The following is a 12,160-nucleotide window of genomic DNA, read 5'->3' as shown; positions in this document are numbered from 1 at the left end:
ATGCCATGGGTTATCTGGCTTGGGTGTATCCTGATGCCATGGGTTATCTGGCTTGGGTGTATCCTGATGCCATGGGTTATCTGGCTTGGTTGTATCCTGATGCCATGGGTTATCTGGCTTGGTTTAATTTACTGGGGGGAAAAATGTGTCTGTTTTAAAAGTGGTCAGAAATGTCCATCTTTGACTCTGTCAAAGCATGCCATGCAGTTTATTGGTTATGATGATTCCACGTGTACCTCGTACTACACTCACCACACATGCACGCTTCAAACAACATCCTGTAACACACTAACGAAGTGAAGTGTACGACTCACTGCGTCTCAGTCCAACTAACCTACATGGTACTAATACTGCTGTGGATGTACGACTCAGTGTCTCAGTCCAACTAACCTACATGGTACTGATACTGCTGTGGATGTACGACTCGGTGTCTCAGTCCAACTAACCTACATGCTCCACTAGTTGGCTGCCATATGTTGTCCATCTCTCTGTCTCTCTCTACTCCAGCATTTTCCAAACTCTGTCCTGGGAATTCCAAGGGGTTCACATTTCCTTTTCCCCCCCAGCACTACACAGCGAAATCAGCACTACACAGCGAAATCAGCACTACACAGCGAAATCAGCACTACACATCGAAATCAAATTACCAACTTGTCATCAAGCTTTGATTATTTGAGTCAGCTGTGTATTTCTAGGACAAAAACCAGGACCGAGTTCAGGAAACCCTTCAAAGTCATAACATGGGCTGTACAAAGTTCGGCCAGCTCGGTTTGAAAATGTAGCATTTGAAAAGCCAAAAAGCTCCCAACAACAATTGCATTCTATCATCAGAGAGACAGCGTGGAAGATAAGTTGGGCGAACTCTGTATTCCTTATGTCTGTATGTCTGTACCGTACGGCTATGTGTTCTCACTACTCCGTCCACCTCTGGTCGTTACTGGCTGTCGTCATCCATGTGCTTTCAGTGTGCTGTTCACCGGCTGGCTGGCTTGGGCCTCTCCTGTCCGTCTCTTGTCTATCATACTTCTCTCTCTCTCTTTCCCTTCCGCTGCTTGTGGTCTCACGTCACAGTGTATTCAAACACGGCAGGTTGCTCCGAGCCCCTGGGCATGAAGTCGCGCCTGATCGCCGACCGCCAGATCTCGGCCTCCAGCGTCTACCGCACCTGGGGCATTGAGGCGTTCACCTGGCAACCACACTACGCTCGGCTGGACAAGCAGGGCAAGACCAACGCCTGGACGGCGGACACCACCGAACGCACTGAGTGGCTGCAGGTAACTGCAGGGGTTCAGAGGGGATTTTGGGAAGTGGTGTGGGGGTCACTTAGTGGGCAGCAGATATCCTGGAGGTTATAGCATTGGGCCAGTAACCAAAGGTTTGCTGGTTCGATTACCCGAGCCAACAATGTGAAACATCTGTCGTTGAGCCCCTTGAGCAAGGCACTTGACACCTCTGGAGTAAATAGGGGTTATACTACTGTGTGTGACCCTGTAAAACAACACATTTCACTGCACCTATCTGGTGTGTGACAATAAAACTTTTATATTTTTGGGGGGCTATAGTTGAGGGTGATTTGTGTTGGTGAGAGAGAATCTTCCAGAACTTTCCCTGTTTACTTTACCAACAAATTACTGATGATTTTTGAATTTGATTTATCTAACTCAGCCCTTCGCAAAGATTCTCTGTCACTGTTTACCAACAAATTACTGACAATTAGTTTTGAACTTGATTTATTTAGGTTAGCCCAAGATGCTTAATTTTTGTGGTGGGGAGATGTAGTGGGGGATACAGACAAGTCACCGCTGCTGCCACGGGGATGTGTAGTTCGAAATCAGCAGCCTTGCCACTCGGGAAACCCTGTTTCTGTAACTGGTAGACCTGGAGTCCTGCTTGTTCTCCTTCTGTAACTGGTAGACCTGGAGTCCTGCTTGTTCTCCTTCTGTAACAGGTAGACCTGGAGTCCTGCTTGTTCTCCTTCTGTAACAGGTAGACCTGGAGTCCTGCTTGTTCTCCTTCTGTAACAGGTAGACCTGGAGTCCTGCTTGTTCTCCTTCTGTAACAGGTAGACCTGGAGTTCTGCTTGTTCTCCTTCTGTAACAGGTAGACCTGGAGTCCTGCTTGTTCTCCTTCTGTAACAGGTAGACCTGGAGTCCTGCTTGTTCTCCTTCTATAACAGGTAGACCTGGAGTCCTGCTTGTTCTCCTTCTGTAACAGGTAGACCTCGAGTCCTGCTTGTTCTCCTTCTGTAACAGGTAGACCTCGAGTCCTGCTTGTTCTCCTTCTGTAACAGGTAGACCTCGAGTCCTGCTTGTTCTCCTTCTGTAACAGGTAGACCTCGAGTCCTGCTTGTTCTCCTTCTGTAACAGGTAGACCTCGAGTCCTGCTTGTTCTCCTTCTGTAACAGGTAGACCTCGAGTCCTGCTTGTTCTCCTTCTGTAACAGGTAGACCTCGAGTCCTGCTTGTTCTCCTTCTGTAACAGGTGGACCTGGAGTCCTGCTTGTTCTCCTTCTGTAACAGGTGGACCTGGAGTCCTGCTTGTTCTGACGCGTTCTCCTTCTGTAACAGGTAGACCTGGAGTCTCCTAAGAAAATCACAGGTATCATCACCCAGGGGGCCAAAGACTTTGGCGCGGTCCAGTTTGTCTCTGCCTTCAAGGTGTCCTACAGTGACGATGGGCAATTCTGGAGCATAGTCAAGGATGATGTCACCAGCACAGACAAGGTCTGTTTTTTTGCGTCTTGATATCCAAAGAAGTGAGCCCAACATGAATTTACCCAATGTGTGGCTGTGTAGGAATATGGACCAAGCAAAGTACTTCTTGGCTAGTAAATTAAGAGTTTATTTTTCTTTTCTTTTTTCTTCCCCCAGTTATAATTTACTCCTTTTTTATTTTCACACAATAAACAGTTGCTATGAGATAGACACTTCAACATATGTCATAGATTTCATGATGTTCTATAGATTCTGTGATGGGTGTTCAGTAGCTAGCTAACTAACTAAGTAGCTAATTAACTAACTCCCATCTGTCTCTGTGCGTGTGATTCGACTCTCCAACCTCCAGATCTTCCCTGGCAACAGCGACAACAATGTCCACAAGAAGAACCTGTTCGAGCCTCCGTTCTACGCCCGATTCGTCCGCATCCTGCCGTGGGCTTGGCACGGGCGCATCACCTTGCGAATGGAGCTGCTGGGCTGTGACGAGTAGCCCCGCCCAAGTCTCCTCTATCCCCGCCCCCCCCCTTCCTTTCTTTCCAAAACCTCCTGAGCCACACCTGCACTGCCTTGCTCAGATCTGTAGAGGGCAGCAAAACACCACGCCACCACAACCCTACCCCGACTGAGGAGGTACAAAACCACCTAATGGTTACTGCTAGAATTGGGTAGGGGTAATCTGATCCTAGATCTGTGCTTAAGGTCAACTTGTACCTCGAGCACACAGACTACTGCTGTGTCAGTCAGAACTGCATGGACTCTGAAACTGTCCTTCCTAGATCAAGGCCTCTGTTGTGTTCAGAGTTTCAGAGTAGGAGTGTTGATCTTATTCATTATTATTATGATTTTTTTTTTTTTTTCTCTCGAAAGGCAAAACTGATCCTAGATCAGCACTGCTACTGTATACGGGCTGAACCTGAAACCCAGTGATGATGTACAATAGTAGCTCATTTAGCTGAGATGTTTTTTTCCCAATAGAGGGTTTTCACCTGACCGTCCTGAAGTGAGTAATATTGTTATTGAACACACTCGTGTGTATTGTTAGCTTCCAAGCTGTGACTCTGCAGTGCTTTGGTAGATGTTTTGAACAACTTTGTGTTTGCTTAATGAAGACTCCTCGTGTGACCATAGACTTTATACGAATTTCATTTTTTTTTTTTTTTTTTTTTAAGAAATGTATACCAAAATGTATTTTGCTTTGTTGCTATGTGTATGGTCTTAGTTAACTAGTCATAAATGCATTATGATTCATTATTATTTGCATTTTTACAAACATTTACGTTTTCATTTAAGTGTACTGAACAGAAATATAAATGCAGAAATATATGCAGAAATATAATTTTAATGAGGAAATCAATCAATTGCCCTAACCCTATGGATTTCATATGATTGGCAGTACAGATATGGTATCTGTTGGTCACAGATTGCTTAAACAAAAAATGGGCCTCCTAATGGGCCTCAGGATCTCGTCAAGGTATTTTTTTGTGCATTCAAATTGGCATCGATAAAATGCAATTGTGTTCGTTGTCGGTAGCTTATGCCTGCCCATACCATAACCCCACCACCATGTGGCACTCTGTTCACAATGTTGACATCAGAAAACCACTCGTCCACATGACTCCATACTCACAACGTTGACATCAGCAAACCACTCGTCCACACGACGCCATACTCACAACGTTGACATCAGCAAACCACTCGCCCACATGACTCCATACTCACAACGTTGACATCAGCAAACCACTCGTCCACACGACGCCATACTCACAACGTTGACATCAGCAAACCACTCGCCCACACGAAGCCATACACATGGTCTGCAGTTGTGAGGCCGGTTGGATGTACTGGCAAACTCTATAAAACGATGTTGGAGGCGGCTTATGGTAGATAAATTAACATTTTAAATTATCTGGCAACACCTCTGGTGGGCATTCAGCTTGCTAATTGCACGCTCCCTCAGAACTTGAGACATCCGTGGCATTGTGTTGTGTGACACAACTGCATAATTTAGAGTGGCCTTGTATTGTCCCCAGCAGAAGGTCCACATGTGTAATGATCATGCTGTTTAATCAGCTTCTTGATATGCCACACCTGTTAGGTGGATGGAGTATCATTAATGGGGTTGTGAAGACATTTGTGCTCAATTTTAAAGAAATAATATTTTTAAGCATATGGATCATTTTTGGGATCTGTTATTTCAGTTCATGATACGTGGGACCAACACTTTACACGTTGCCTTTTCTATTTTTGTTCAGCGTAGTAGCAGACTTAACATTTAGAAAGCATAGAGACTCTTATTCTGTAATCTTGTGACATTCCAAAATCCCAAAGTAGTTGAATTCTATTTTAGTTGATTATCTTTTTTTGCCAAAGAGAAACTAAAAGTGCAGAAATACTACCTTACAGTATGTGGTGTTATAACATGTGTTATAACTAAAGTATGTGGTGTTATAACATGTGTTATAACTAAAGTATGTGGTGTATTATAACTCGATGTACTCTGTTTTATAAGAATGGTTTTATCACAACTCAATGTAATGCATTTATTACTAATTGACAAATTATATATGTAGAAAATATCGAGTTGGCACGTTTGACGATGCTGCCAAAATGTCTTTCTCAGGTCTAGGCAGATCCATTCTAGCCTGATCCCAGATCTGTTTGTGCTGTCTTGCTAAACACAAACATAAGAGTTGTCAAGACAGCACAACTGATCTGGGACAAGGTAGATCTATTCATTTTGTATGTGCTACTGATGTTATAACACTCCATGATACTACACAGCTCAACTCAATATCACTCAGCCATGTTTTCATTTTTTTTAAATATATATATATATTGTTTTTTTTGTGTATTATATATTGTTTTTTAAGGCACTTTCAGAGTCAGTTTGATTATTCTTTGCTGAGTTAAATATGTGGAAAATTGTGAAACCCAAAGTTTTGTACATTGAGGAAATACAGTATACATATTGACCATACATGTAGATTGAGTGTTGGAAAACAAAGATTTGTAATACTAGGCATCTGTCGTTTCACTGCATAGGAGAACGGTATATATGGCTTCCATAAGTTATCAGGAGGCAATTTAGATTTCTCTGTAGATTTCTGACTGGCAATAGCAGCCAAAACCACATTTCCATCAGTTTTTATTTCTGAGCTGGTTATCCTTCCTAGTGTAAATACTTGTTGTTATAAATTGTTCCTAGAAGATGGAATGTTTTGCAGCAGACTAATCAAATGCCATCCATTTCTCACAAGAGGGCCAAAATTATGCGTAGAATTCGAAGGCTGTGTCCACACTGATAAGATAGAAAATGAAAAAAATGTAATTAAAAAAAGATTTATACAGTTGCACTGAACGCATCACATGACCGGTTATCTCCATATTGCTCCTAGGTCATAGCTAACATTGTAAAGATCCCTCTTGAATTATGGGCTTGTGCAATAAGTTATTAGTTTTGATATGAATGAATCTGAATCCAACACGAACAGCTGGACACATGTGGGCGATTAGATGTACACGCAGACAACGACGAAGTTAAGGCAATGGATGGATGCTGGTGTCAAACACTGTCCATATATCTCTGATCTTTTACAGACTGTTTCAAAACAGTTATCTGATGTCTGCATGCATTGTATTGTCTATGATTTCTCAGTTCCAACAGAGAAGTTTTGATTTATATTGTTTTTTTCTGTACACTTAAAAAAAAAAAAAAAAAAAAAAGATTGTTCATCAGACTAGTTATTTCCGGTTCTTTCATTCCACAATGTCCTGGTTTTATGAGTCATGAAAAAATATAAAATTGAATGTGTTTTTATGCAATATTAGTTACACATACTTTTACATCTTACAGTAGTCTGACTGGATCTGATTCATTTTGTTCATGTTTCTGTTAAGAGAATTCCCTTGTGTTTGGCCTTTTTGTAACTCTCAAGACATAGATAATAAAGGACTTAAATGCAGATAGTTTGTTTATTGTACAGTAAATAAACTGGTTTAAATGTCAGACTTTCTCCATTTCACCTGTATTGGGTTAAAGCTGCAATCTGAGATGTTTGGTCAATCCTCAATGGGCAGAAACACAAATCCCACATTGTAGGTTTAACCCTACAGTAACCTGAATCCGTTAGACCTGAATCCATTTCAGACGTTTTCATTTCAAAAGGAGAAGATTAAAAAGGGCTGAAATCTTTGGGTCAATCTGCCCGTTTAGCATTTTTTTTACGCCCTGAAGGCTAATCTCTCCCTCCTATATGACGGCGTTATCTAAATCATTACCCACAGCACCTTTCAAAAACCCTCCAGTGTTGTCCTCTGTAGAATCCTTTTGTCTGGATGGAAACACATTGACTATAAGACAGTGAGATTCACACCACTATCCCCATCCAGGATAGTTTCATGGCAATATCACAGCAGTAATTCCATAAAACACCTCTTATTCCAAGATGCTCAAATTGTAGCATTTATTGTCCTATTTAACCTTTTAATGAAAAAATAAATGACTTATTTTATCAGAGATATTTTTGTTTGGTTGCTTTAAAAAATGTACCACAATTGGTAACTACGCAGTACCAAATAGTTTGTAATGGCGCTTGTTTAAATGAACCCCAAAGAAATGAGTAATTATTAGGTAATTAACATGTAATTACCGTTCACCCAACTAACTAGAGTAAATACAGGGTAAATAAAAGACTGTGGTGGATGTGGAGTTGGTTTTCAGCTGTGTTGAGAGAAGGTCTAATGACTTGTCTCTTGGCCTCCAGCCCTCCACCACACCTTTTCTAAACTTGTCATTCCACGTCTTCCTCGCCTTTAATTGTGCCTATGGCTGTCTCTCTGTTTACAGCCCGGACTACAAAGGGATATCACATGGATGGAGCCACCAGATAAAGGAAGACTGTGTGGGTGTGGTGTTTTGATCTTGTCTAAAAGTGTGCCCGTCAACATTGCCTGCACTATTTGGGGTAAAGGTTGTCAGGTTGTTGTCTTTTGTGTACTCATAAGCTCAGTTTCCATTTGCCTTTAAAAGATAGAACTGATAGAACTGACCAGGTGATAGCCAGCCTAATGATTAAGCTTCTGCCGTACTGTTTTCACCTGTCAAGTCTCCAATCAAAACAGATGAAGGGGAGGAGAGGGCGGAGTTTCTTAAAACGATGGAGACCGATCCCTAATAAAGCATCCCCAGGGGTCTCTTCAGGAGGATGTCGTTAGAATATTCAGATAGAAATCTATTGTGTAGAACAGATCTGAATGTCTGTCAGATGGGAAATCCATGTCCGCTATATTCATTCTATTTGCAACATTCAGAATGTCTCACATCAATGACTACAGCCCTGGGTCGAGAGGTTCTTACCTTCCCTCCCCCCGGCCCCAGAAGTTTGCCAGGTCCTAATTTGGTAAATACAGCCCCTCCACCAAGCGGTTTTACTGTCACTGGTGCCCCAGCCCTCCACCAAGAGGTTTTACTGTCACTGGTGTCCCAGCCCTCCACCAAGCGGTTTTACTGTCACTGGTGCCCCAGCCCTCCACCAAGAGGTTTTTACTGTCACTGGTGCCCCTGCCCTCCACCAAGCGGTTTTACTGTCACTGGTGCCCCAGCCCTCCACCAAGCGGTTTTACTGGTGCCCCAGCCCTCCACCAAGCAGGTTTTACTGTCACTGGTGCCCCAGCCCTCCACCAAGCGGTTTTACTGTCACTGGTGCCCCAGCCCTCCACCAAGCAGGTTTTTACTGGTGCCCCAGCCCTCCACCAAGCGGTTTTACTGTCACTGGTGCCCCAGCCCTCCACCAAGCGGTTTTACTGTCACTGGTGTCCCAGTCCTCCACCAAGCGGTTTTACTGTCACTGGTGCCCCAGCCCTCCACCAAGCGGTTTTACTGTCACTGGTGTCCCAGTCCTCCACCAAGAGGTTTTACTGTCACTGGTGCCCCAGCCCTCCACCAAGCGGTTTTACTGTCACTGGTGCCCCAGCCCTCCACCAAGCGGTTTTACTGTCACTGGTGCCCCAGCCCTCCACCAAGCGGTTTTACTGTCACTGGTGTCCCAGTCCTCCACCAAGCGGTTTTACTGTCACTGGTGCCCCAGCCCTCCACCAAGCGTTTTTTACTGTCACTGGTGCCACAGCCCTCCACCAAGCGGTTTTACTGGTGCCCCAGCCCTCCACCAAGCGGTTTTTACTGTCACTGGTGCCCCAGCCCTCCACCAAGCGGTTTTTACTGTCACTGGTGTCCCAGCCCTCCACCAAGAGGTTTTACTGGTGTCCCAGCCCTCCACCAAGCAAGTTTTTACTGGTGCCCCAGCCCTCCACCAAGCAGGTTTTTACTGGTGCACCAGTAATCCACCAAGCAAGTTTTTACTGGTGCCCCAGCCCTCCACCAAGCAGGTTTTTACTGGTGCCCCAGCCCTCCACCAAGCAGGTTTTTACTGGTGCCCCAGCCCTCCACCAAGCAGGTTTTTACTGGTGCCCCAGCCCTCCACCAAGCAAGTTTTTACTGGTGCCCCAGCCCTCCACCAAGCAGGTTTTTACTGGTGCCCCAGCCCTCCACCAAGCAGGTTTTTACTGATGCCACAGCCCTCCACCAAGCAGGTTTTTACTGGTGCCACAGCCCTCCACCAAGCGGTTTTTACTGTCACTGGTGCCCCAGCCCTCCACCAAGCAGGTTTTTACTGGTGCCCCAGCCCTCCACCAAGCAGGTTTTTACTGGTGCCCCAGCCCTCCACCAAGCGGTTTTTACTGTCACTGGTGCCCCAGCCCTCCACCAAGCAGGTTTTTACTGGTGCCCCAGCCCTCCACCAAGCAGGTTTTTACTGGTGCCCCAGCCCTCCACCAAGCAGGTTTTTACTGTCACTGGTGCCCCAGCCCTCCACCAAGAGGTTTTTACTGTCACTGGTACCCCAGCCCTCCACCAAGCAGGTTTTTACTGTCACTGGTGCCCCAGCCCTCCACCAAGAGGTTTTACTGTACAACCTGGTGCCCAAGTGGGAGGCTGGAGAGAGAGTGAAGAATGCAGGGCTGAAGAATGGCAGGAAGAATGAAGGGTCTGTGGGGTGGGATGGGGGGGCTCTTCAGGAAGGAATCTCTTCTGGAAAAACAGCTATTTCTGACCAGTTATGCCACCAAAGCACATTTTTTTTGTCTCTCGAAGAATGATCCTGGAGTCATTTTTGGCAGTTGTTATAAACAGTCATTTTTTCCCAGTAGAGGGTTTAATCATTTGTAAAAAAAAAAAACTGCTGATTGAGTGGACATTTTTGTACCGTCTCATTATCATATTTGTGATATTAAACTGATTTACTCTACTGAAGGATATGGCTATATAGCATTGGATGCTGCTGAGGGCAGGACGGCTCATAACAATGGCTTGAACGGCCAAACGGAATGCCAGCCAACACATGGAAACCATGTATTTGATACTATTCCCCCTATTCCGCTCCAGCCATTACCACGAGCCTGTCCTCCCCAATTAAAATGCCACCAACCTCCTGTGTAGTTGTGTGTGTATAACTTCATGTTGTAATCATCCATAACCATGTATAACAGTGCAAGTCACCCTCAAATATGTGAGTAAAGCAAGGAAAGTAGGTCAACAAGTAAGGATTTCAGTTCTGAGGAGCTAAAGGTGTATCCGATTTATGTGGTGTTATTGCGAAATACTTTACCCTTGATAGAAATAACTCATTATATTCTCTATAGTTTAGGTCGACCTGGTAGAAATCCAGCTCATTCGTCTTTATCGTCACGTCTGTTATGCGTTTGAATATTGGCTTTCTCACCGTTACCGTCCCATGTCATTATCAGCCTTCAAAACTCAAACCCTCTCACTCAACACTCACATCCCCTTTTGTGACCAACCCTGCCGTCTGAGTGTCTCCTCTTAGTTTCAACAAATGTGACAGCAGAGCTACTTATGTCATTGTCAAACCACACATTTGGGCTGTGTGTGTGTACGTCTTTGTGACTGCCTGTGTATGTGCCATCTCATCCAACGCAAACTGGCTTTGCTGTTGACGGTATAGATTATACCCCTGGATCCAGTCCCCCCCTGCAGTTCACAGGGACCTGGTATTCAGAGCCCCAGGCATAGGCTTTCATCTGGGCTTTGAGAATAGCAGCGACTAGGGCTCTTCAAACGCAGCAGTAATGGCTGTGTCAGTGAGATGGTGAAAGGTGAAAGGGTGTCTCCCAGGCAAGCACAGAGGGGGATGGCTGTGGGTTATAAGCAGAGGGATTTTGGCGGGGGGGGGGGGGGGCAGTCTAGGATGGGTTGTTTGTGCGTACACGTCTCTGTGAGTGTGTGTGTGTGTGTGCGCGCTTGTCTCTATGTGTGAGTGTGTGTGGTGAGGGTCTAGAATGTAGATGGTCAGGGGTTTGTCTATAGGGATGGGGAAGGGGGTGGTGGTAGTCTGACATCCTGTTGGTTTCAAAGGGCTCAGAGCAGCTTTTTCCTCCTGTATAGTGTTTCAGGCACCAGGAACTCTAAAATAACAGCTGAATGTAGACGGTTTTCTCCAGAGGGTGGCGTGTGTAGGGTATTGCTCTTGACTTAGTGCGTGTGTGTGTGTGTACACACATTCATACCTGCGTGCGTGCATTTGTGTTTTATATGTTGAGGGTGGTTTGTAGGGCATACCCTCTAATTCCCTTTGGGGCTTAGCATGTGAATCAAGTAGGGGCTAAAAAATGTCCCACATCTTCACAGTGATACATAGACTTCACTCAACTATTTACAGAATCAACAAGTTCCAGAGGTCTCTGAGAACTGGAATTATCTTTGTTTTCCACAGCTGCTGTTGTTATTGAATTGCCTTTCACTGAAATGAGTCCACACGATACTTTTGTCAGTGTTATTCAAGGTGGAGGAAAAATGTGAATCAAGGAACATGCTTCATAACCCTTACCATACCCAAAATACAGGACCGCTAACCACTTCAACGTCAGGGAATACCCATGAACCAAAGCCTCATTGAGAGAACACGTGAATACAGATACTGTAGCTCATTGTATATTTGCCTAGGTCTAGTATGTACTCTAATCTGGAAGTTGAGTTAATTCATTAAGGAAATTATTTTTGATATGCATTGGCATATAGCGTTTCGAAGTAATGAAACAAGGTTGGTTCATTTCACGAGATAAAATACTTAATATGAATATTCATGTACAGGCTCAGTCACCAGGAACATATCCTCATTGATGTTGCCCTGATGTTTAATATATATGGGAAACAGCCATAAGGAAATATGGGAAATGAAAGCAAGAATCAAAATTGACAATGCAGTTTTAAATGCAGCTGTAATGTAAATTAGTAAAGGAAATATAAAGATTATTAAGTACTTTAATTGTTGTCGGTTTGTATCCGTATGACTGCAAACACAATAGTAGGCTTAACGTCTTGCAGCTTTGATGGTCTTATGGGCGTTTTTATTTAATTTTTTACGATGAGGT

At 44.3% G+C, this 12,160-nt stretch overlaps 1 protein-coding gene across 2 annotated transcripts in view; it reads left to right on the top strand.

Annotated features, from left to right (window-relative positions):
* LOC110521247 (EGF-like repeat and discoidin I-like domain-containing protein 3) overlaps positions 1 to 6,678 on the top strand; it is a 40,264-nt gene extending 33,586 nt beyond the window's left edge. The window contains exons 8-10 of one of the 2 annotated variants that reach the window (XM_021598689.2): positions 1,072 to 1,274; positions 2,567 to 2,722; positions 3,063 to 6,678. In XM_021598689.2, coding sequence (XP_021454364.2) covers positions 1,072 to 1,274; positions 2,567 to 2,722; positions 3,063 to 3,206 — 503 coding nt within the window. In that variant the 3' untranslated portion in view covers positions 3,207 to 6,678. The remainder of the gene's footprint in view (positions 1 to 1,071; positions 1,275 to 2,566; positions 2,723 to 3,062) is intronic. The other variant, XM_021598690.2, reaches the window with a different exon arrangement.
* Positions 6,679 to 12,160: the final 5,482 nt, after the last annotated feature.

The sequence above is a fragment of the Oncorhynchus mykiss genome, chromosome 30 (assembly GCF_013265735.2).
Source record: "Oncorhynchus mykiss isolate Arlee chromosome 30, USDA_OmykA_1.1, whole genome shotgun sequence".
NCBI lineage: Eukaryota > Metazoa > Chordata > Actinopteri > Salmoniformes > Salmonidae > Oncorhynchus > Oncorhynchus mykiss.
This window is presented reverse-complemented; position numbering and strand designations above follow the sequence as displayed.